The 23,875-nt window shown below is 42.6% G+C and overlaps 1 protein-coding gene across 2 annotated transcripts in view; it reads left to right on the top strand.

Annotated features, from left to right (window-relative positions):
* The window catches only part of LOC146634302 (protein NLRC3-like), a 263,712-nt gene that overhangs the window by 213,308 nt on the left and 26,529 nt on the right, over window positions 1-23,875 (top strand). The window contains exons 12-14 of one of the 2 annotated variants that reach the window (XM_085376358.1): window positions 1,037-1,210; window positions 5,132-5,178; window positions 5,327-5,871. The exons of the other annotated variant lie outside the window; for it this stretch is intronic. Coding sequence (XP_085232484.1) covers window positions 1,037-1,210; window positions 5,132-5,178; window positions 5,327-5,871 — 766 coding nt within the window. Of the gene's footprint in view, window positions 1-1,036; window positions 1,211-5,131; window positions 5,179-5,326; window positions 5,872-23,875 lie in introns of those variants that run through there. 2 annotated transcript variants of the gene reach the window in all.

Raw genomic sequence — 23,875 nt, 5'->3', positions numbered from 1 at the left:
AAATGTTGGCCTTTTTTCAAAAGGCCAAAGAGGAGGAGTGTGATCAGGAGATATTTTATTTTGTATTCTCACAATCAGTTATCATTGATTATTCATTTGCCATTGTTGAATCTGTTGACAGTATAATCTTTTAATTACATCTGTGTTACTTTGAGCAAATATTAATGTACACTGACTGTTTATATTAATCCACACTGACTGTTTATATAAAGTTGTTGCACGTTAGAGCAGAGCAGTCACACCATACAGACCCACGAGTCCTGTTGGGCCCTGGCAGGCCTGCGTGTAATTTTGCACGTACGCCGGTCTCTGCTTACATGCACGCACTTATGTAACACACGCACGGTCACCTACACACTTAGTAATAATAGGAGGGTCATCTGAGGACAGTTTTTCTGATAAATACACGTTCACAAAATGCACAATGTAATACACACTTGTTTTTCTCTTAAGAGTAGCAGTTGATGTCTATATAAGGGAAAACTTTGGGATAGGCGGGGAATTGTTATCATTTGAGATCATTTCCAGTAAAGATCCAACTGTGATGTCATAAAGGCAATATAAGGAGACTGATGTTTCAGTTGACGAGAGGATTCGATTGCAAATTGTCTTTTCCCACTCTTAGTGCACAGAGTGTGTAATAAAGATCACTATTTTTGACACCTACTTCGACTTGGGCTTGCTTTCTTCTCTTCCCTAACTCGAACGTACCTTAACAGCGTGCACAGATCCTGAAGCAGAAAGCCTGGGTTAACAGAGAAATGATCATCACTGTGATGATGCTCACCATCTCTGACTGGGATTTGAGGTTTTGTCAAAGCAGCAAAGAAAGCCTGGCTATGTTGGACTGGGTGTGGAAGCAGCTCCCAGTTTGAGTTCAGGAGACAGACACCCTCTCTACTTTGACGATCAGCTTCAAACTTTCCTTTTTGATAAAACTTATAGTTAGAGCTGGAGCAGGTGACCCTGAACCATCACTTAGTTATGCTGCTATAGAGATGGATAACAGATGGATTGTTGTTTTGTGTGTCTGCAGTCTGTCAGGCTGTCTGATCACAGAGGAAGGCTGTACTTCTCTGGCCTCAGCTCTGACCTCCAACCCCTCCCATCTGAGAGAGCTGGACCTGAGCTACAATCATCCAGGTCTCTCAGGAATGAAGCTTCTGTCGGCTGGACTGAAGGATCCAGGCTGGAGACTGGACACTCTCAGGTATGGAGAGAATGTCTGATATAGGAGGAAGAGCTGGAATCATTTCCTGTGTCTTTCACTCACTTCCTGTTTGTTTCCTGCAGATGAGACATGAACAATCACACATGCAGGAATATTTTCAGGGACAGACACACTAGTCTAGCTGGATAGTACATGGATATTTATGTAGGGGGTCTTCAAGGAGTCTGTTTGCAGGAACATTAATGATAACTGATAAGTCATGTTGAGAGTTTCATTAAAAGTAGACTTACAGTTAGGTAATATTTGGACAGAGACAACATTTTGTAACTTTAGATACAAGTATCAGCCATGTGTGTGTTTCCCATGCTGTATGTCCACAGTCACAGTGACAGTCAGTGACACTGACAGAAGGATGAAACAAGGCTGTGAATCATTTCAGTCTGTGTGTGTGACAAAGAGGCAGACAGGAGCAGCTAACATTTGGAAATGGAAGCTTACTGGAAACACTACATTCACGGCTGAATTCACAATAGATTTGTTCTCAAGTGCACATTTAGCAGCTAATGCTAATACTGTTTTCCCTTTGCTTTCTACAGCAGCTATTGCTAAGTAGGCCACTTTGCTCCGCTAAGGATTTGTGTGACCATGATGGAGACTCTGATAAGCTAATGCTGCTAAGCTAATGCTGTTTATGGGCCCTGTTAGAATCAATATTTCATTCTCATTCTGTTGTTTGAGAACAATATTAACGTTTCACATCATTATAACACAAGAGAAAAGGGTATTGGCATTAGCTACTAGTGCTTATTCACCTCAAATTACCTTTAGCTGCTAATGGCAGCCTACTTAGCATTAACTCTTCACTAATATAATGCTAATTTACATCAAATTAGCATTAACTGCTCATATTGTTATAAGGAAAGAGAAAACGGTATTAGCATTTGCTGCTAATAATTATTCACCCCTAATTAGAATAAGCCGCTAAAAGCAGCCAACTTAGCATTAATTCCTCACTTTGTTGTTACCCAACGGAAAAGAGTATTAGTTTTAGCTACTATCATTTTTAATAAGCAAGAGAAAACAGTATTAGCAGTAGCGCATAATGCTAATTCACGTCAACGTAGTATTAGTTAATAATGGCAGCCTACTTAGCATTAACTGCTCACTAATATAATGCTAATTCGCATCAAATTAGCATTAGCTGCTCAAGTTGTTATAAGGAAAAAGAGAAAACGGTATTAGTATTAGCTGCTAATAATTATTCACCCCTAATTAGAGTTAGCCCCTAATGGCAGTCTACTTAGCATTAACTCCTGACATTGTTATAATGCAGGGGAAAAGAGTTACCATTATCGGATAATGCTAATTCTCATCAAATTAGTATTAGCTAATAACGGCAACCTACATAGCATTAGCTGGTCACATTGTTATAAAGCAAGAAAATATGGTATTAGCATTATCTGCCAATTCCTATTCACCTAAAATTAGCATTACCTGCTAATGGCAGTCTACTTAGCATTAACTCCTCACTAATGTGATGCTAATTCACATTAAATTAGCTTTAGCATTAGCTGCTAGCATCAGCCTACCTAGCACTAGCTGCTCACATTGTTAAAAGGGAAGAGAATACGATATTAGCATTAGCTGGTAATATTTATTCACCCCTAATTAGAATTAGCCACTAATGGCAGCATACTTAGCGTTAACTCCTCACATCGTTGTAATGCAAATGAGGCTAACTTGCATTAAATTAGACTGCTGTTATTAGCTAATGCTATTTAGCAGTAGCTGCTTACATTGTTATAAAGCAAAGGAAAACGATATGAGCATTAGGTTCTAATGCGTATTTGCCTTAAATTAGACGTAGGTGCTAATGGCAGCCTACTTAGCATTAGCAGCTCAGATGTTATAATGCTAGGAAAAAGAGTGTTAGCATTAGCCGTTCACATTGTTATAAAGTTAAGGGAAATAGTGTTAGCATTAGCTACTCACATTTTTAAAAAAAGTAAGTGTTAGCATTAGTGCATAATGCTAATTCATGTCAAATTAGCATTAGTTAATAACGGCAGCCTATTTAGCATTAGCAGATAATGTTGACCTTGGCCCACTGGAAAAGTTAAGAACTAAAGATTTAGGAGTGTTTCTCGATAGCTCTTTCTCATTTGAGAAACAAATGAACTCTGTTATTAAAACCAGCTGTAAGGTTTATATTGTTGGTTGTCATTTATGCTTAGAAATATAAATATAAATCTATATACGTATAATGTCCCGCTGGGCAGCAACTTAAAAAAACAACTTTTTTTGAAGTGTTGTGAACGCAGCGCGCTGGGGCGAATGTCGGCGTTTGCCCAATAGAAAGGAGGAAGCCAGCCAGGCACAGAAAGAAAGAAACACTCCAGGGCAACGCTGCTGGAACTTTGACTCATTGAGAAATGTTACCCTGCTTGCATCAAGCCCGGCTGGTGTCCCCTGAGATCCATATCCCACCCTGATTGGTGGGTTAATTCAGCTCCGCCCACAACACTGTAAAGTGTCATACATTATCAAACTAACATTACATTTTCATATTAAGGTGTGGCCAAAAACTATCGTCCTGCGGGCCGCAAATGGCCCGCGGGACGCGAGTTTGAGACCCCTGGTGTAGGAGGACACCTACTCTGTGTCTGGTTAAGTATAAGAGCCCTTTGTTAGGGGGACCGCTGGACTCTTAGCACCAGCTTTGGGGTCACAGGGTCACATCTGGAACACACACACACACACACACACACACACACACACACACACACACACACACACACACTATGCACAGACACACACACACTATGCACAGACACACATACACAGACACACATAGACACACACACAGACACACACACACACACTATGCACAGACACACATACACAGACACACATAGACACACACACAGACACACACACACACACTATGCACAGACACACACACACACACACAGACACACACACAGACACACACACGCACACACACACACACACACAGACACACACACACACACACTATGCACAGACACACACACACACACACAGACACACACACAGACACACAGACACACACACAGACACACACACAGACACACACACACACACTATGCACAGACACACACACACACACAGACACACACACAGACACACGCACACACACACACACACAGACACACACACACACACACACACACACACACACACACACACTATGCACAGACTGGTACTCTTTGTTCATACCTGTGTAAGACGTCATAATGAACTTGTGCATATTCATGTAAGCTCAATAAAGAGCAGTGTTACGAGGGAGCAGACGAGAGCGACTGAGGTCAAGTGAAGGAACGGCGCTGTCACAGTTCTCTCCCTCATCAATTGTCTGCTTCCAGCGGTGGGTCTGTGCTAGACGACCCATCAGCAGCTTTTTCCACTGGTTACCAGTACGTGGTAGAATCCACTTCCAGATCTGGTTGTCTTTAAATCTGTGAATGGATTGGCTCCATCTTATCTCTCTTTAACAAAAGAATCCAAGTGGAGCCCTCAGGTCTGCAGATAAGCAGCTTCTGACCAGAACTAGACGTAAAAACAGAGGTGAGCTTTATCGATGGCTGCAGCCAAACTCTGGAACAGTCGCCCTTCACATCAGGTCGTCACCAACACTGGACATTTTTAAAAGCCGGTTGGAAACACATTTGTACTCTGTAGCTTTCAATCCTGACCAGTCTTTATAGTCATTACTGTGTATGTTTCCTATTTTCTCTCTACTCTGTGCAGCACTTTGGCTCAAGCTGTTTTTAAATGTGCTGATAAATAAATGTAGATTTCTTTGAATAAAACAGTGGAGCCGAGCTTTGAGCTCAGTGTGTAACAGTGTGTGTGTGAGAGCCATGTAATGTCCATGTGTGCATGCTGACTGTGCTGCTCTGACCCCCCTCCTCCTTTCAGGGTGGAGCCTGCTGGAGTCCGATGGTTGAGACCAGGTCTGAGGAAGTGTAAGTGTGTTTTTAATGGGATTCATGAAAACAAAGCAGCACACATTCAACCATCTTCATCATGTCAGGAGTCATCATCAAAGTGTCAATCAATGAACAGATGATGGATCAATAACTGCAGCTGGATTGTGTTTGTTCTCTCCATCAGATTCCTGTCAACTCACAATCGACACAAACACAGTGCACACAAACCTCCAACTGTCTGACAACAACAGGAAGGTGACACGTGTGGACGAGGTTCAGTCATATCCTGATCATCCAGACAGATTTGATTATTATCTTCAGCTGCTGTGTAGAAATGGTCTGACTGGTCGCTGTTACTGGGAGGTCGAGTGGAGAGGAAGCGTTTGTATATCAGTGAGTTACAGAAGCATCAGAAGGAAAGGAGACAGTGTTGACTGTGTGTTTGGATTCAATGATCAGTCCTGGAGTCTGGAGTGCACTGATGATGGTCCTGTTCATGTCAGGCACAATAAGATAGAAACATCCATCTCCTCCTCCTCCTCCTCCTCCTCCTCTATCTCTAACAGAGCAGCAGTGTATGTGGACTGTCCTGTTGGCACTCTGTCCTTCTACAGAGTCTCCTCTGACACTCTGATCCACCTCCACACCTTCAACACCACATTCACTCAAACTCTTTATCCTGGGTTTCTGTTTCCCTGGTCTCGTGGTGGCTCAGTGTCCCTGTGCTGAGTGGAGTGTAAAGAGTGTCTCCTGTTACAGAAACACTCTGACTGTTGAACAGATAGTTCAGTCTGTACATGTCTGTCTCTTTCACTCACAAACACGTTTTCAGATTCATGGATTCAATCAGTTGATGTTTGAAACTCTTCTAAATGATTCCTTGTAAACTTCTTCCTCTTCAGTCACAAACAAACAGGAAGTGATGTCACATGTGTTCCTGTCCACACAGCAGAATGAGTCTATTGCTGACAGTGATGTACAAACAGAGTGAGCATTTCTGAGGCCCAAAATAAACTGAGTAGTTCACTGAATGAACAATGGACTGTGAGCTCAGCTCCTTCATCATTAGTATGGATTATATATGTATATGTATTATATTAGTATCATATATATCAGGTGCTGCTGCTTTCAGTCATTGTGCAAATGTGCTGTTTGTAAGCTTGTAAAGCTGCAGTCAGCTGAGACTGAAGAAGTCACCTGATCAGTGAGCAAACGTTTCTGAAAACGTCCAGATGAACAGAATCAACCTTTTGGGATCAGCCAGCAATGCAGCATCATTGTTGTTCAGCTTCAGAGGTTTGCAGGAATGAACTGATGACCAGAAACAGCTGCAAAGTCCAAGAAAATACCAGCTGGAGTTCAGCTGCATTTGAAGAAGTCAAAGAAAAGTAAGGATGGCAAAGGGCGACGTTTTCTTCCAAAGAGCTGCAAACATGGTCGACGCCTCATTAGAAGAATCATCTGGACATTTGTGAGGAACTCTAACCAAGAAAGCAACGTCACACAGATCCAACAGACAGTTTCCATGACTGCAAGTGTTGAGTGGAAAAATGCTACATTGCATTATTGCATCCTCTCACCACAGGAGGCGCTGTTGGCACCACTGATTGCTGATCAGCTGTTCTCTGATGATCTGATTGATACTGTGAATAACGGGACTCACTGAACTCTGTGACACAGTGAAGATTACAGAGTTTAACTTCAACATCTGACTGACGTCACACAGACAGAAGGATGAACCAGTGAGGCACAGAACACAGTTACTGGAGATACTGGATCAGCTCCATGTGAACCTCTGATGGAGAAGCTGCTGAGCCAGAGAAACATCAGGACATGACAGCAGCTGCACTTATCTAACAACATGTAGCAGAGCTGATCTATGTTAGAGGATCTATCACAGCAGCTGAAGCCAAAGTCCAACACTGGATACCAGCTGAGCCTGTGCTGAGTGTAGTGTTACAGGAAAAGGGCAGAAACACTGGTAGCTCCCAGTGATGCTGACTGGGGCACAGAGCTGAATGATGCAGCATCAGGACACTGTTTCAGTCTGACTGACAGAGAAACCTGTAGCTGTATCTACATGTGAGGCAGAGGCCACACAAGCAGCTTTCTATGTTTCACAGTGACTGAGATCTTCAGTGGGGGTGGACATGCTCCTGTACAGACCTCTGAGGAGAACCAAGGTGCAGTCAAAGAGTCCAGTCTGTCCTCACAGATGTGAACATGTGCTTTCATCAGGTCTGCTGTCAGCTAGCAGGCTCACATCAGAATCACTGTTCCTGAAAAACACAGTCTGTGTGACATCATCAGTCAGCTGATGGTCCCAGATCTGAATGGTTTCTGTCTCTACTGAGGAAGTCAGAGAATATCACTGAGGTGTGGATCAGGTCTGAGTGAGCTGTGGAGGGACAGCTTTAAACAGTCCACAGGTCTCACGTCCTGCTCAGTCTGGTAGCAGATACCTCGTATTGTTCCAGATGTGCTGACATCAGCAGCAGCACAGCTGTGTGATACCATGAATCTCAGTTATTGATCCAACACACAGTAAATACAAAGATCAGGATTTCTGAGAGTAATCATTATGAGTCTGAACACATGATCACTGAATGTTAGTCTCCACAATAATAAGCTAACACAAGCAAACACAGCTTTCAGCTCTTATTTTGAAACTGGCTTATTTAGAGAGCTGTGATGTGAGCGTGCCTGGCTCTGAGGCACTTGGGTCAGCCTCTGTTGTTTAGAAGTGTTACAGACTGTGAATGACACAGACCTGTCAGTTTCCATGTTTGTCTGTAACACAGCTCAGGGGCTCCATGCTGAACGCATCCATCCAGTGTTATTGATCCAGGACTGATACCAGCATTGGGATCAATACTACAACACACAATCACATGTGTCCACGTGATGCAGTTTGAAGAGCAATCAGATGTCTCTGTATGAGGAGGCGGGGTCACAGGAGGTTCACAGAAACTCTGCAGCATCATCAGCTCACATGGAAACTTTGATGATTCACTTCTGTGGTGTTTTTACAGAAACACGTCACAAAATTAGCTCCACCTGTTTTGTGAGCTTTGAGTTTCTTGTCTTCATCCTGGATTCTTGTGTTGCTGTTTTTACACACAGCAGATATTTCCTGGTTGCTTCCTTGATGACCACATGAAGCTTTCTGAAGCTTGGATTGAAAACGCTTCATTACTCAAAGCTTTCCAACACAGGCCTCTGTGCTGCCATCTGGTGGACAAACATATGAAGTGCAGCGTGAAGCTACAAATGAAACTGCTTCAGCTACGTTTATATATAACATACTATAACCTATATAACTATATGTATAGTGTATTATGTAGGTGTTAGAGCTGGGGGTAGAACTGCTGATGGCCTGGTTGTTATTCATGTTCCCCATGGTTCACCAGCTCTCACACAACATCAGCACCAATGATCCACGTCCTCATAAACCTCTGAATCAGGTCCTGAAGCAGTGACGTCCTGAGTGAAGACCTCACTGATCACATGACTCTGGTCACCTGGACTCAGTGTTTCTGAAGCAGTGTGCTGGGTTTTTAAAAATACGTGGCTGCTGCCTGATGTTGGGCCCACAGAGGAAGACGACTCACTCGCTCTTCTTCACTTCCTCCTTAAACATGTGGAAGGAGAGCAAAGTGCTGCCAGACTCTTATTTCTGACAGGAACAGAAGAAACCACAGCAAACTGGTCCAGTTCTTCATCTTCATCACAATCTGTTTATTTCTGATGGTGTCTTCAGTCTGAGGTTTGAAGTTTCCATGTCTGTGTGATGTGTGGTGTGAAGGCTGCTGGTTAAACTGGGACTCACTGTTTAAAGCACTGAGTGCTCATAGAGAGATGCTCCATGAGTCCCAGTACAGACTACAAACATGGTGGAAACTTAGCTTTGATATCCACACACTCTGCACGTCTGTGAGTAACTGTGATGAAGATGTGCAGAGATCTGTGTCCAAACAGGAGAAAGACTGTAAAGACTCTGTGCTTCTAACAGCCTCTGTTAACATATGTGAGGCTGTTTGTTGTTGTTGCCATGGAGCTTTGCACTGTTTGGGTCAGCAGGTCATGTGATCAGGTTTGTTCTGCTGGACGATGGTTCAGTGTCAGGTTTGTTTGCATTCATCAATAAATATCTAAATAAATCAAAGACTCCATGTTTGTTCTTTCATCATGTGACCTCTGCTCATCCATCTCTGTGTGTATCAGGATACATTTGGTTCATAATACACAGAAAAATCAGAGTTATTACCTGTAATAAATGTGAAAGATTCCTGCAGTGATAACCAGGCAGGACTGAAACACATCCAAGCTGTCACCACGGTAACAGCACCGCCCATCCACAGGTGAGGGGAGGAGCAAAAAGAGGGACTTTGACCATTTTATACTAAAAACACTCAACTAATGTTTCTAATATGAAACAAATAAGCCCACATTAATGTGAGCGTTTATTAAATAATAATAATGATGATTTCCTCCTGATCTCATTTCCACAGCAGAGAAAACTGTGGTGTATATTGAGGTGGAGGGTGTGGTCTGTGGCTCAGGTGTAGAGTGAGGGTGGGGTGCACCACAGCAGCATGCTGGGACTGCTGAGGGTGGAGGAGGGAGTGATGATGACATCAGAGCTGCAGCACAGAGACCAGTGAACACACAGTCTGTTCATCTTTGCATAGATACAATATACAGCACAATATTGAATGACAGACACGCTGTGGGAGCTTCCACAGATACACTGACGTCAGCATCCAGAGTCCTCCTGCTGCTCCCCCCTCAGAGCCCCGTGATCAGCACCAACACATTCAGTTAGATGACAGAGTCCAGCTGCAGCTAGAATCAGCTCCCCTCTGTGAACAACAGCACAGCGTCAGTGTTTCACACTCAGTGAAAGGAGGAAACAGCAGAAGAACACCATGTGTGCTACGTTTCCCAGGACACACTACAAACTGCACAAATACAGAGCAGCACGTGGAAGGACCTGGAGCTGCATTTACAGAGCTGCAGACAGCGTGATGTCCTGTATGGACAGGTGGAAGGAACCAAGTCCTCAGCTGGAACACTCGTGTTTGTCCACAGACAGGAAACACAGCAGGAAACTTCCTGACAGAAGTGCAGCTCATGGATAACACACTTCCTGTCAGTCAGAATGAGGCTGCAGCCAAACACAGAAAGGTGTTTTTGTCCAGATGAGCCCAGAGAAGAAACACGAGTGTTCACAGACATCAGAAGCTCAGAGAGGTGAAACATGAGGTTGGAGTCCTCGTCAGCATCCAGAAGAGCTGCTGTGAAACCCTGAGTACTCATGACAGACTCTGATGGCACAAACACATCATGATTCAAACAGAAAGACAAACATGGAGCTCCTGATCCTCCTGCATGAGAACAAGCTGACATGAGCGCTGTGTCTGAGAGTGTCTCCCTGTCACAGTGACAATAACACAGCTGCTGCTCACAGTCATTAAACTGACCTGAGGTCAGCTGTGCTCCTTACATATGAACCATGTGACCTCACATCAGTGCTGTGGATGACTGTAGTCATAGAAGAGTAGAGCTGTAGCAGGTGGTGTGAGGAGGAGGTGGTGTATTCTAGTTAACGCAGTACTGAAACACTCCAGCAGAGGGCGCTGTTAAGTCCTTATTGTAACACAGTTACTGTGTGCAGTTAGACTTCATACATAATCTGCACTTATTTCCATCAGACATGCTGTCAGTAAATGATTGGTTTCTATTGATTCTACTTCCTGTTGACTCGTTTGATGACAGTGAAACAATCACAGCTGATTGTGTGATGATGTAAACTGTCACTGTTACATTCAGTGTGTGTGACATAATGTTAGTGCAGGCTGATAACAGCCTGGTTCTGTTAGAAACACATGAACGTGTCCATAGATCAGTGTGTGTTTAACATGAGAGCTTCAGCCCTGCTGATGTGTTAAATAAAGACATGCAGGAAAACTGATGAGACTCTGAAATAACTCTTTATATTTATAATGTAACTCTGCATCAAAAGAACAACAAAGGATCCCAGACAGGTTTCTGTGAACAAAGACCATTCTGATGTTTCTGTGTTTCTAACACTTTGACATTATTAGTAAACAGACTGCAGTGAGCAGCATTTATAAAGAGCTTCTATATAAAGATATGACAGCTGTTTGACAAGTTTATCACTCTGTGTTTGGACCTGATCAGTCCAGCTGTTTACTTGAAACATGTTCATTTACCTGTTCTGTTATATTCATGTTCTTGTCTCTGTTGAAAACACATTTTAATGTCCCTCAGATTTTTCTCCCAGATGAATAAATATAAAAATGACACAAACTGACTGCAGCTACTTTTTGTCCTTTCTGTCAAAAACCTTCATGTGACTCATGAGAGACACGTTTCAGCTGTTTGTGACAGATCAGAGGCCAACAAGTCATTTATAACACTTTCCATCATTGTTTAAAGTTCTCAGTGTTTCTGTGTTGCTGCGTATAGGATCTCCCAGCATCATCACTGTGCTGTCCAATCATTGTGTGCGAGGTTACCCTTATAGTGCGATGTGTGTTTGCACAAAGAGAAGCATGTGTGTCAAATATAAATAAGCACAGAACAGAAACAGCTGCTCGTTTCTTCTGTTTAGAGTCAAGTTAGTGTTTTGTGTCTTTGTTTGAGGCCTGATGTCGAGCAGAGGTGTGTGTAACTGCACTGGTCTGTTATATGTGTGAAGTGTGTGCTTCTCTTCAGCATCATCTTTGTCACTGCTGATTCCTTTGTGTCATCATGTGTTGAGAAGAGAGAACAGTTATAACGGAGGAGCAAAAGGAAGCCCTGAAATCTGCATCAACAAGGAAGTGTTGGCTCACCAGTGATCCCAGCAGAGCCACTGGTTTGGCTCCAGTTGTTCTAGATTCAATGATGTTGTTGCTACAGATACATGTCAGCATCTTTATTGAATTTAATATGAAGCAGAAATGGTGTCATTAGGAGAAGAAGAGGAGAACAAGTCCGGCGAGGAGGCAGCAGCTCTTAAAGATGAAACAGCAGCTCAGCCCTGAGCTCAGAGAGCTGCACATGAAAAAGCTCCTCAAGCAGATCCTGTCAGAGGTTTGTCATCAACAGGAGGAACTGTTCACATCATAGGATGAAGATGCTGTCAGCTGGATGAAGAAGGTTATTTAATGCAAACGTTCACACTGAAGTCAAATTGTTGTCGTGTTGAACAGATTCATGTACTGATCGTCTCCAGAATGTTAGAAGAGCTTCAATGAATCATTAGAAACAACTTACAGCTGCACAGCTGTGTCAAACACATCTGTGTGTCATTGTGGGATTGTTGTGTTTCTACATGTGACACACGTCTAAAACATGCACACAATCTGAACACAAACAGGGACTCATGTGTTCCCACAGCCAGATGCTGAGAGCCATTTCCTTGTAGTCCTGTGTCTACATACATGAACCATTAGATGTTATTGGAATGATTGTCAGCTCTGATAGTTTCATGTGTGTTTAGCTGGACGCTGTTTGATCCTCGACATGTTTAAAGGTGTCCAGTCCTGAGACACTGGGGCTGGAAACAGCTGTGATGTCATTGGACTGTCACACAGACAGAAGTGCATGAAGTGAGCAGCCGAGGAGCCGCTGATGTTTTGGATTCAACAGCATTTGAAAGGTCGACACAGACACATTTGCACACAGAAAGCTGAATCTGTCATATGCCACAGTGAACTCACTGTTCAGTGTTTTTCAGGAAGCTTCTTAACTGCCTCTGCTGCCAAACAAGCAGCTGATGTCCTTGAGAAGAAGCTGAAGAAGTCTTCAACAACAAATGCAGGAAGTGGACTTTCAAATACTAGATTCACTTTAGACTCACAGAGAAATGACTCAACCAGCTGTGTTTGACTATATGAAAGGTCAGTGTGTGTCTGCACACAGACTGTTGTGTTGGACTGTTATTCAGTTGTCTGCTGAATGTTTTCAAATGTCTGCATCTCAGCTGTGATGAGGCTGGGGGTCATGGGAGGCCACCGTAGCAGCCTCTTCAACATCATGACATCATCATAAATGCTGCTGGACTGTCTGATGGGCTGACGGTGAAAAAGCCGTCGGGAAGGAAACAGAAGACATTTCAGAGGCTGCAGCAGATTTCTTTGATTCGGGGCCTTTTTCAGCTTTATTGGACAGAGCAGTGAAGATAAGTGACAGCAAAGCAGAGAGAAAGGGGGCGTGGCCCGGGTCAAAGCCAGGCCAGCTGCTCTCCACCTCGTGGTCACCTGCTCATCCTAGTGAGCTCCACCAGCAGCCCTTTCACACACTTTACACTGTCAAACACTGTGTGTGGACCTCAGCTAACAACAGGCTGCATTTAAGTCTGGACTACATGCTTTTATATTGTTTTTATTCCATCAGCAGCTCAACATCATGAGCAGCTTTGACATAAAGACATCAAACTCAAGCTGACTTTAAACTACTTTTAATACAGGGGCTCAAAAACAACAACATCTTTATTATATATCAGGACAGAAAGTCATTTCATCTCAAAGGGAAACAGCTTTATTTGGAATAACCAGCACTATCAACTGGTTTGAGATCTCCACCAGTTTCATGTCTTTGCAGCTTCTCCAACAAAGTTCCTGTAAAATCAGCATGTTTGTCTTTATTGGTTTGATAGTGACTGATTATTCAGTCCCAATCTGCTGTCATCTAAAGAACAAAATGATGTTTCTATGAGTCACAAAGCTCCAGATGTTGTCGGCTTCACAAAGAAAACAAAGAACTTAAACACAAAGTGTTTGGAGCCAAAATGTTCCCAAGCTGCTCTTTTTGAAATGGCAGAGGTACAGTGGTGTCTAACAGCACACTGTGGAAGGCAAACATGTTATTGTTGGATGAAACTTCATGAATCCTTTGTAGATTTGAGCTGTTGGAGCCTTTCTTTTCTCTTCAGGTGTACAGATGCTGAGGAGGCAGGTGAAGCAGGTGGAGCTGTTGTGATGCTGGCAGAGGGTGTGTCTTAGTAACTCTGTGAGGCAGAACTGGATCCAACATTGTGGATGTGTTGATGTTGGAGCCATTAAGAGTCTCTGGCCACACTGTAGGATTTCCCTTTGATCCACTGTGGGGGCATTTTGGAGTCTGTCAGTGAAACTCTTCATGTTTGTGTTTGACTCCAGTTTATAGAAACAGAGAAATGTGTCATGCTTTTGTTCGGCCTCCACAAATACACACATTTGTTCATTGGTTGGACTTTTTGGAAGGAGACACATTGAAAACCATGTTAATAAGATCTTGTTGTTTCCTGTGGATCCGACACAGAGAGTGGACTTCAGACAGAAAGCGTGGAAGAGATTTTAGAGGCCGTGTGTGGCAACAGGAAGTTTCTGTGTGTTTGCTGATCTTACATGTGGAAAACAACACGTGATGTTTGTGAAGTCCTACAATGATCATTGTTCTCACAGCATTTTGAGTGGGAACAGTTCAAACTGGGAGTAGTGGGAGTTATTTACTGATTGAAACAAGCTGAATGTTTCTGTGACGATGAAGATCAGCAGCTCAGCTGATCAATGAACTGACATCTATCAGTCGTTTCATGAGATGAAGTCATCAGCAGACATTTGTTCTGACTGTGTGATGAATGTCAGAACGTCAGGGCTCTGCTTTAGTCACTGCTTGATGATCATTGGCTCATTGTTGAATCCAGGGCCCAGTCTGACCTCTGACCTTTGCTGCAGGTCTTCTGTGTTATCTCCACTTTCATGTCTGATCTTCTACTTGTAGTCCTGTGTCTACATATACAGTGGCTTTCAAAAGTATTCGGCCCCCTTGAACTTTCCCACATTTTGTCACATTACAGCCACAAACATGAATCAATGTTATTGGACTTCCAGGTGAAAGACCAACACAAAGTGGTGCACACGTGAGAAGTGGAACGAAAATCATACATGATTCCAAACATTTTTTACAAATAAATAACTGCAAAGTGGGGTGTGCGTAATTATTCAGCCCCCTGAGTCAACACTTTGTAGAACCACCTTTTGCTGCAGTTCCAGCTGCCAGTCTTTTAGGGTCTGTCTCTGCCAGCTTTGCACATCTACAGACTGAAATCTTTGCCCATTCTTCTTTGCAAAACAGCTCCAGCTCAGTCAGATTAGATGGACAGCGTTTGTGAACAGCAGAAATTGAAATTGAAATTGCAGTGAAGTCAGCTAGAAACTTACAGTGACGTGGACATCATGCAAAGACTGCCAGACTCTGTAATACTGCAAATGATCAGTGACTCAGGTTAACACTAAACTTTAAACGGCACCTCTGTGTCTCTGTGTGCTGAACATCTAGGATTGAGTCAGGCTGCATCAGCTGAAGCTGTTATTTGTATATATCAGTATTTTTTTATTCAGGTGTGGGGAAAATACGTAAGACTGCAGTGAAGCGATGCACCAGAGTAATCCCTGGCCAAAGGTATCGTACTCAAATCAGACTACTGATCCAGCCACATCAGCCTTTTGTGAGGTCTGTTTAAAGTAGACTAAAAGTGAACTGCAGGTTCCTGAGAGGTGGACTGTGAGCACAGAAACACATGTTCATACATACAGCTGCAGCAAACTTACATTAATTTTAAATAGATTTGTTACTCTGATGTCTGTCTCTGTGTTAGTCCTCTGACAGACTGGTGACCTGTCCAGGTGTGCTCTACCTACTACTGGGACAGGTTCCAGCCTCTGTAATAGAAATGTTCTGTTATTCTCATTTAAAGTGTTTAAGTGCTTATGCATATGCTTAGTTGTGACACTGTTACTGTTCAGTGAAAGTTGCTAAAACTAGATGAACTTACTTCAGCAGTTTGAGAAAACAACTCCCTTTACAGGTGCTGATAAGGCCAAGGGCACAAAACAGCACAACCATTGATGCGTTAGGTTTCATAGCGAGACACGTGAAGTGTGGTAGGATCAGTTTGTAACTTCCTCCCTCTTCCTTGGAAGGCGTAAAGGAGGAGGAGCACGACCTCTGTGGCAGCGCTGACATGACTGAACTGTGATGTTTGATGTGTGTTGGCGCAGTAATAAATAGCTTGATCACAGCTCTTTCTGTGTTGCAGACTTTATTTAAAAAATTCCACGAAACCCCCCCCCACTGTGAACCTGAATTGAATATTCAGAAGACATTTGTTTAAATAGTTCTACAAATCTGAGCTGTTGGTGTGTCCTTGGATTGTGTGGTAATAATATTAGAGCCTGCAATCTTTCTTACTGGATCTCTACTATGAGTCATGTTACCTGAGATTAGTTCTATGTTTACCTGTCAGCCTGGACGAATGTGCTGTGTGAAGAATGTAAATGACATCAGATCTGAACTGCTTACATCTAAGGAGCCTGTTCATATTTAATTGTAATATGAACCAATGATTTTCTGATTGATTGCTGATATATACAGTGGGGCAAAAAAGTATTTAGTCAGCCACCGATTGTCATCATTTTAGGTGGGGGAACTTGCACAGAGGTCAGTAATTTGCACCAGAGGTACACGTCAACTGTGAGAGACAGAATGTGAAAAAAAATCCATGAATCCACATGGTAGGATTTGTAAAGAATTTATTGGTAAATCAGGGTGGAAAATAAGTATTTGGTCAATAACAAAAATACAACTCAATACTTTGTAACATAACCTTTGTTGGCAATAACAGAGGTCAAACGTTTACTATAGGTCTTTACCAGGTTTGCACACACAGTAGCTGGTATTTTGGCCCATTCCTCCATGCAGATCTTCTCGAGAGCAGTGATGTTTTGGGGCTGTCGCCGAGCAACACGGACTTTCAACTCCCGCCACAGATTTTCTATGGGGTTGAGGTCTGGAGACTGGCTAGGCCACTCCAGGACTTTCAAATGCTTCTTACGGAGCCACTCCTTTGTTGCCCGGGCGGTGTGTTTTGGATCGTTGTCATGTTGGAAGACCCAGCCTCGTTTCATCTTCAAAGTTCTCACTGATGGAAGGAGGTTTTGGCTCAAAATCTCACGATACATGGCCCCATTCATTCTGTCCTTAACACGGATCAGTCGTCCTGTCCCCTTGGCAGAAAAACAGCCCCATAGCATGATGTTTCCACCCCCATGCTTCACAGTAGGTATGGTGTTCTTGGGATGCAACTCAGTATTCTTCTTCCTCCAAACACGACGAGTTGAGTTTATACCAAAAAGTTCTACTTTGGTTTCATCTGACCACATGAGATTCTCCCAATCCTCTGCTGTATCATCCATGTGCTCTCTGGCAAACTTCAGACGGGCCTGGACATGCACTGGCTTCAGCAGCGGAACACGTCTGGCACTGCGGGATTTGATTCCCTGCCGTTGTAGTGTGTTACTGATGGTGACCTTTGTTACTTTGGTCCCAGCTCTCTGCAGGTCATTCGCCAGGTCCCCCCGTGTGGTTCTGGGATCTTTGCTCACCGTTCTCATGATCATTTTGACCCCACGGGATGAGATCTTGCGTGGAGCCCCAGATCGAGGGAGATTATCAGTGGTCTTGTATGTCTTCCATTTTCTGATGATTGCTCCCACAGTTGATTTCTTCACACCAAGCTGCTTGCCTATTGTAGATTCACTCTTCCCAGTCTGGTGCAGGTCTACAATACTTTTCCTGGTGTCCTTCGAGAGCTCTTTGGTCTTGGCCATGGCGGAGTTTGGAGTCTGACTGTTTGAGGCTGTGGACAGGTGTCTTTTATACAGATGATGAGTTCAAACAGGTGCCATTCATACAGGTAACGAGTGGGGGACAGAAAAGCTTCTTACAGAAGACGTTACAGGTCTGTGAGAGCCAGAGATTTTCCATGTTTGAGGTGACCAAATACTTATTTTCCACCCTGATTTACGGATAAATTCTTTACAAATCCTACCATGTGGATTCATGGATTTTTTTTTCACATTCTGTCTCTCACAGTTGAAGTGTACCTCTGGTGCAAACTACTGACCTCTGTCATCATTTTAAGTGGGGGAACTTGCACAATCGGTGGCTGACTAAATACTTTTTTGCCCCACTGTGTATATATATATATATATATATATATATATATATATATATATATATATATAAATGGGGTTCTGTCTGACCCAGTGTTCTCCTCCACAGGTTCTCCTCAAGGCTGCGTCCTATCGCCCTTATTATTCACTCTCTATACAAATATGTGTCAGGGCAGACATGAAAACAGGGTCATTATTAAATATGCAGATGACTCTGTTATTGTCAGCTTACTGAAAGAGGGTGAAATTAACCACGGTCCAGTCATTGATGACTTTGTTCAGTGGTGGGAGGAGTCTTATCTCCAGCTGAACATATCTCAAACAAAAGACATGGTTGTTGATTTTAGGAAACAACAAAATGGGCACGGAGTCACTTTAATTAAAGGTCAGAAAATAGAGCAAGTACAATCATATAAATATCTTGGGACCATAATCAATGAAAAACTGAACTTTGATCAAAATTGCAAATCAGTTTGTAAAAAGGGTCACCAGCACCTTTATTGCCTTAGGAAACTTGTTCATTTCCACATTGACCAAAAAATTTTAACTTTGTTTTCTCGTTCTTTTATTGAGTCTGTTTTATCCTTTTGTTTGGTGGCATGGTTTGGTCAGACCTCTGTCACAGAGAAAAACTCTCTAAATCAGATAGTGAGATGGTCCAGTCGTCTGATAGGTGAGCCACAGTCTTGTTTAGCCTCCCTGTACTCTGAGCAGGTACAGAGGATGGCTTTATCAATCCTTAAAAATGGTTCCCATCCTCTAAGGGGTGAATTTCAGCTTCTTCCCTCAGGACGGAGGTTTCTATTTCCGAGATGCAGGACAAAGCGTTATAAAAACAGCTTTGTCCCCGTTGCTGTCACTGAATTAAATAAGAACTGTTTTTGATTCGAAATATTAAAATATGTGTCACAGTGAGTTTTATATATTTACTAGGTATGTGTGTTTTTAAAGGGATGTCAAATGCTGTCATTTTTCTGTAAAGCAAATTTACCTTGCCTTTAGGTATAAATAAAGTTACCTTACCTTACCTTACCTATATATATATATATATATATATATATATATATATATATTTTTTTATTTTTTTTTTTTTATTTTTTTTTTTTTTTACATACATAGTTTTTTGTTGCCTTATGGTTCCAAGCGCTGTCACCAATCTTTGCATTTTGTTATTATCTCATGACACTTGTTTAATCAGCTACCATCTCTCCTGTGGACTTTTTAATGTCTACAGTCTCAGACCAACACAGCCCTGCCCTTCCCATATTAGATTCTTGATGAATGTGTGTTGTTGTTATTCAGCCTGGTTCAATGTGCCCCTTTTTAACTTTGAGCACCCGCCCCTTTAAACCTCTCTGCACAGCCCTGCACTGAACTCACTATCTTCTCCCTCTAACAGCCTCCACATGTTCTCACTGTAATTTCCCCTCATGAATGAATTTATGCTGCACTAATGTGAATGTTTGCAGGGAAATCAAACGCATATCACACGCAGTACTCGAGCTGACTTACCTTTGTTTGAATGACGACTTGTACGCGCTGACTCCACAGATAAGGTACGAAAATATATCAGGCTACGTCTTCAGGGTTTCTACTCCACGGCCGTATTTCATACGGGTCCACATTTCCACTGCACGCTATTTTCTGCAAGTACCGCCGCTTCGCCTCTGGACGCAATCGGTCTCTATACAGTCCATTCTCTTTTGAGCTGCTTTTAAGCATCTTGTAATCGTCGTTCCAACACAGTGTGTTTGTTTTGATTCGTAGACCTCGAAAATGGTGCCGCGCTCCCACAATGCATTGCGGCGTGACGTCAACTCCAAAGCCCTATAGAACATGTTCTTTTTCATTGTCAAAATTATCAGGAATAAAGAAGAAAACTGATTCAAAACCTGTGGAACCTGCCAAAAAACAAGTTTTACTGCAAAGGATTTCTAGATGTGAAGGTTTTGTGGCTTTTTTCAGTTTCTAAAACAAACTCATTTGTACAGAAGGATATGAGGATGTATATGTCCGGTGGTGGGTTTTTTTCTTCTTGATTTAATGTATTCATTTATCTCTTCACTTAATCTTTCTTTATGTTTTTTTTTTTTGATTTGGCATGAGCGATTTCCGGTCCTCACTCCAAGCCAGTTGGTGGCGGTAATGCACCACATGTTCTATCACAGCTGCGTCCGAGAGGACAGGAAACGTCTGTATGCGTCTGCAAACCAGGTAACTACACTCAGCTGAGCCTCTCTGCTAGTCGTTATTAGTTGGAGGGTTTTGCGTCACTTTCTCTCGGCTTGATAAAGGGCTGTATAGAAATCTCTGGTACGTAACACGTAACGTCATTTTTAGGGAGCGTCGCAGAGAAGTGAGGCTGTTTCTTTGTTTTTGTCGAGTTTTGATTGAAGACATGTTTCCAGTCCGTTTTTTACTCGTTTGTTTTTTCATTAATAACTTTACATTATCACAGAGAACAAGAAGGCGCTTTGTTTGTCACATTCACCTTATGTCTGTGAAGGTTCTCAGTCATCCAGGTCATCGTAGTCAAAGGAGCTTGCAAAGAAAAGCGTCTGGACTTCTTTAAGTTACTTGAAGACGTTTCACCTCTCATCCGAGAAGCTTCTTCAGTTCTAAGGTCAAATGGTGGAGAGTCCCAGATATAAACCTAGTGGGAGTATCCCCCCACAGAGGGACAAAAGGACCCCCTGATGATCCTCTAATCACCTGAGCCAAGGTGGGAAACTGGGTGTGTGTCCCAATCAGCCAGAGTTTCGGGTGAGTTCATTGTGAAACCTGGCCCCACCTTATCATGCGAATTCCTGAGGTCAGATGGCCCAGGATGTGAGTGGGCGTTAAGGCGTCTGGGAAGGATCTCAAAACTGGATTATAGATGGCAGAGAGTTGGTGTCGTAAACCCCGCCTCTGTTCAAAGATGGTCGCTCACAGTGGACATAGATGCTTCTTTCACTCCTCTTTCAAACCATCTGTCCTCTCTGTCCAAAATGTGAACATTAGCATCCTCGAAAGAGTGTCCTTTATCCTTAAGATGCAGATGGACTGCTGAGTCTTGTCCTGTGGAGGTGGCTCTTCTATGTTGTGCCATGCGCTTGTGAAGTGGCAGCCACTTGGCAGCCACAGTGATAAATGGCTGAGATGGCTGCAGCTGTACGTGTGAGGTACCTACATATTTCAAGATGAATTTGCAGAGATGTCATGTTTGGTGCTTACAGACATCACACTGCATTTTGTGATTTCGTAGCTATTGTGATATTTTGGAGCTTCCCATGATCACCGTGACAGTCATTCATTTTAACATAACCTTTCTATTCCTTTCAGGGATCCTCATTTTTTTGGTGAGGAAGATCAGCAGCTGTGTCGACAGGCAACAGGTAACGGCATGCTTTTCTGTTAGTACTGTAGACCTTGGTCTGGTGCTCTTTTTTAGTTTAACACAGTATTTTCATTTGCCGAAGTGTAAAAAGCTTGTTCCAGGAGAAACAAACTTTAGTGAGTTCTGCAAAATGATTCCCACCATTGCACACTCTGTCAGCCTCCAGTGTGCCCTTTTTTTGTCCTTTAACTGAAGAAAGTCGGTATCAGAACATATGAGATAAGTGAGATCCTCATTTTGCCTGCTTATTTCAAGATACAACATTTTCACAAACTGCTGTAGGATAACCTTGCTATTTGTCTTTTCCAACACTTCTACATTCATCCATATTTCCTTGTCTGCTTCTTTCCAGGTGAAAAGTACCTGAAATGGGTGAAAGATTTTGTTTCCAAAAACAAAAGCATGTGCGTTCACCTGAAGAAGCCAAGTGGTGCTGACCTGTGGATAGAAGAGCTTGAGAACACCAAATACAACGGGGATGATGATGAAGTTAACGCCTGGGGAAAATTCTACCTTCCCGAGATTGTAAAAATGCAGGTTATTGGTGTGGTAAAGGGCACCTCATGTCCATGTGACGAGCTTGTGCTGATGACGCGTGAGGACAAAAAGCTGTACGGCTATGACGGAGAGGAGCTGCATCTGGTGGCTTCCAGTTTCCTGGAACTATGTGACAAAACGATAGAATATCCAGCATCCAAGCGCTACTACAATGGAGAGGCCTTCAAAGATATGGTGAGAAGTTAGACTGCTAAGAATAAGACTGGGGATGCCTAGTGTTAGAGATCAATCACCTGAGCTTTTCTTTGTATTGTTGTGTGTTCTGTTTAGACTGAGGAGGACTGGAAAAAAGTTAAGATGAGTGATGTGGGGAGGAAACTGCAGGAAGAACATAAAAAGCTGGTAAATGAAACCCAGTCAGCGTTCGTAAGCCTAATATCATAGGTGGGTATTGGAGCTGAGTATCATCACTGATTTCTAGAACCTGTTCAATTCCAATTCACAAGGTCCCAATTAGATTCCATTTAATTCTTACTCAGAGAGTCAGAAACATTATAATTCTGATCATTTATCAGTACTGACACTTGTGAAACTTCATCAGAGGTGTGAGCATCACAGCAGATGCTTTTGTGTCAAAGTAACTGAGGATAAAACACAAAACCATGAAGCAGATTTTCCTGGCCTAGCTTTTTACAGTAGATAACCTTAAAAATATTATTCTGCAGTAGAACAAAAGCAGACGAGAACCACGACTCAACAAATGTACATTGGCTGATGCTGCTGAAGTGATTCAGAGGTTTTAATAAGAGGTTTTAATAGAGACACAGCAGAGCATTTTGCAGTTTCACTTAATTTGAAAAAAATAAATAAAATTTGGTATTGAACAGCAGAAATGAGGCTGTCTTGTCGGAAGTCATTAAAAAAAATGGCTGTAAACAACGGTAGACTGCTTCATAACAAGCAAGCGAATAATGCCAAAAACAGAGATTTGAGATGGGAAACGGTGTTCTTAAAGTACACTGAGAGAGGCAGAGAGCTGTGCTGTGTTGTTTTTCTGTGTGTGTTTTAATGGTGGTGGAAGCAAACCAGCAAAAGTAAGAGGGAATTCATGACAATGTTTATGTCAAGCGAAATGTGTCTTCTTTTGCTGCTGGTTTGGTTAGAGAGAGACAAAACGTGCAGCTTCAGGATCTGAGCAGCTTTCAGCACCAACGGCATCACAGCTCAGACTTGGATTCAGGATTAAGCCCTTTATGTTTGACTGTAGTGATTGTAGCTCTGTCCTTGTTATTAATCGCTTTAGTCAAACACAGCTATTGTTTGCTGGGATGTGTATATCCTTGACAGTTTGTATCTCAGAGTTATCAAAGACACTGTGGATAATCATCAAGAGATTGTTGTCCTCTTAATAATGACCTATTTGATTGTTTGTTTTTTCCTTCTTCTTACAGATTCTGGTATTTGGCCAAAAGAGAGCTTCACAATTCTTGGCTTCACCTGTGGTAGAAAAATGACTAAAGTTATGCAACACTCTCTAAAATTAAAGCTATGCAACGCTTTAACATGAATGGCGAAGGAGTGCATCTCTTTCACTGTCTCTTCCTGTCCTCTTCTCAGTCTTTGTTGTGGCACCTCTGCTATGTGTTATAGAAAGCACTTGGAATCATGTTCAATACAAAAACACCAAACTCGTGGGATTGCCCTAGCAAGCAGTTGGTAAAAACTAATTAAAACTGATATATATCAGCTTCACTTTCTAGCTGCAAAAGCACGTTTCTGCAAAAGCATGCAGTTTCCTGTCAGCACTTTTTGGCACAGAGTGTACTCAGAGTTAGGCCTTTCTTATATA

The sequence above is a fragment of the Diplotaxodon limnothrissa genome, linkage group LG3, assembly GCF_057381915.1.
Source record: "Diplotaxodon limnothrissa isolate DT_005_m linkage group LG3, D_limnothrissa_male_GT1.1, whole genome shotgun sequence".
In the NCBI taxonomy this organism is placed as follows: Eukaryota; Metazoa; Chordata; class Actinopteri; order Cichliformes; family Cichlidae; genus Diplotaxodon; species Diplotaxodon limnothrissa.
Note: the sequence above shows the minus strand (reverse complement) of the source record. Positions and strands in the feature narration are given on the sequence as shown.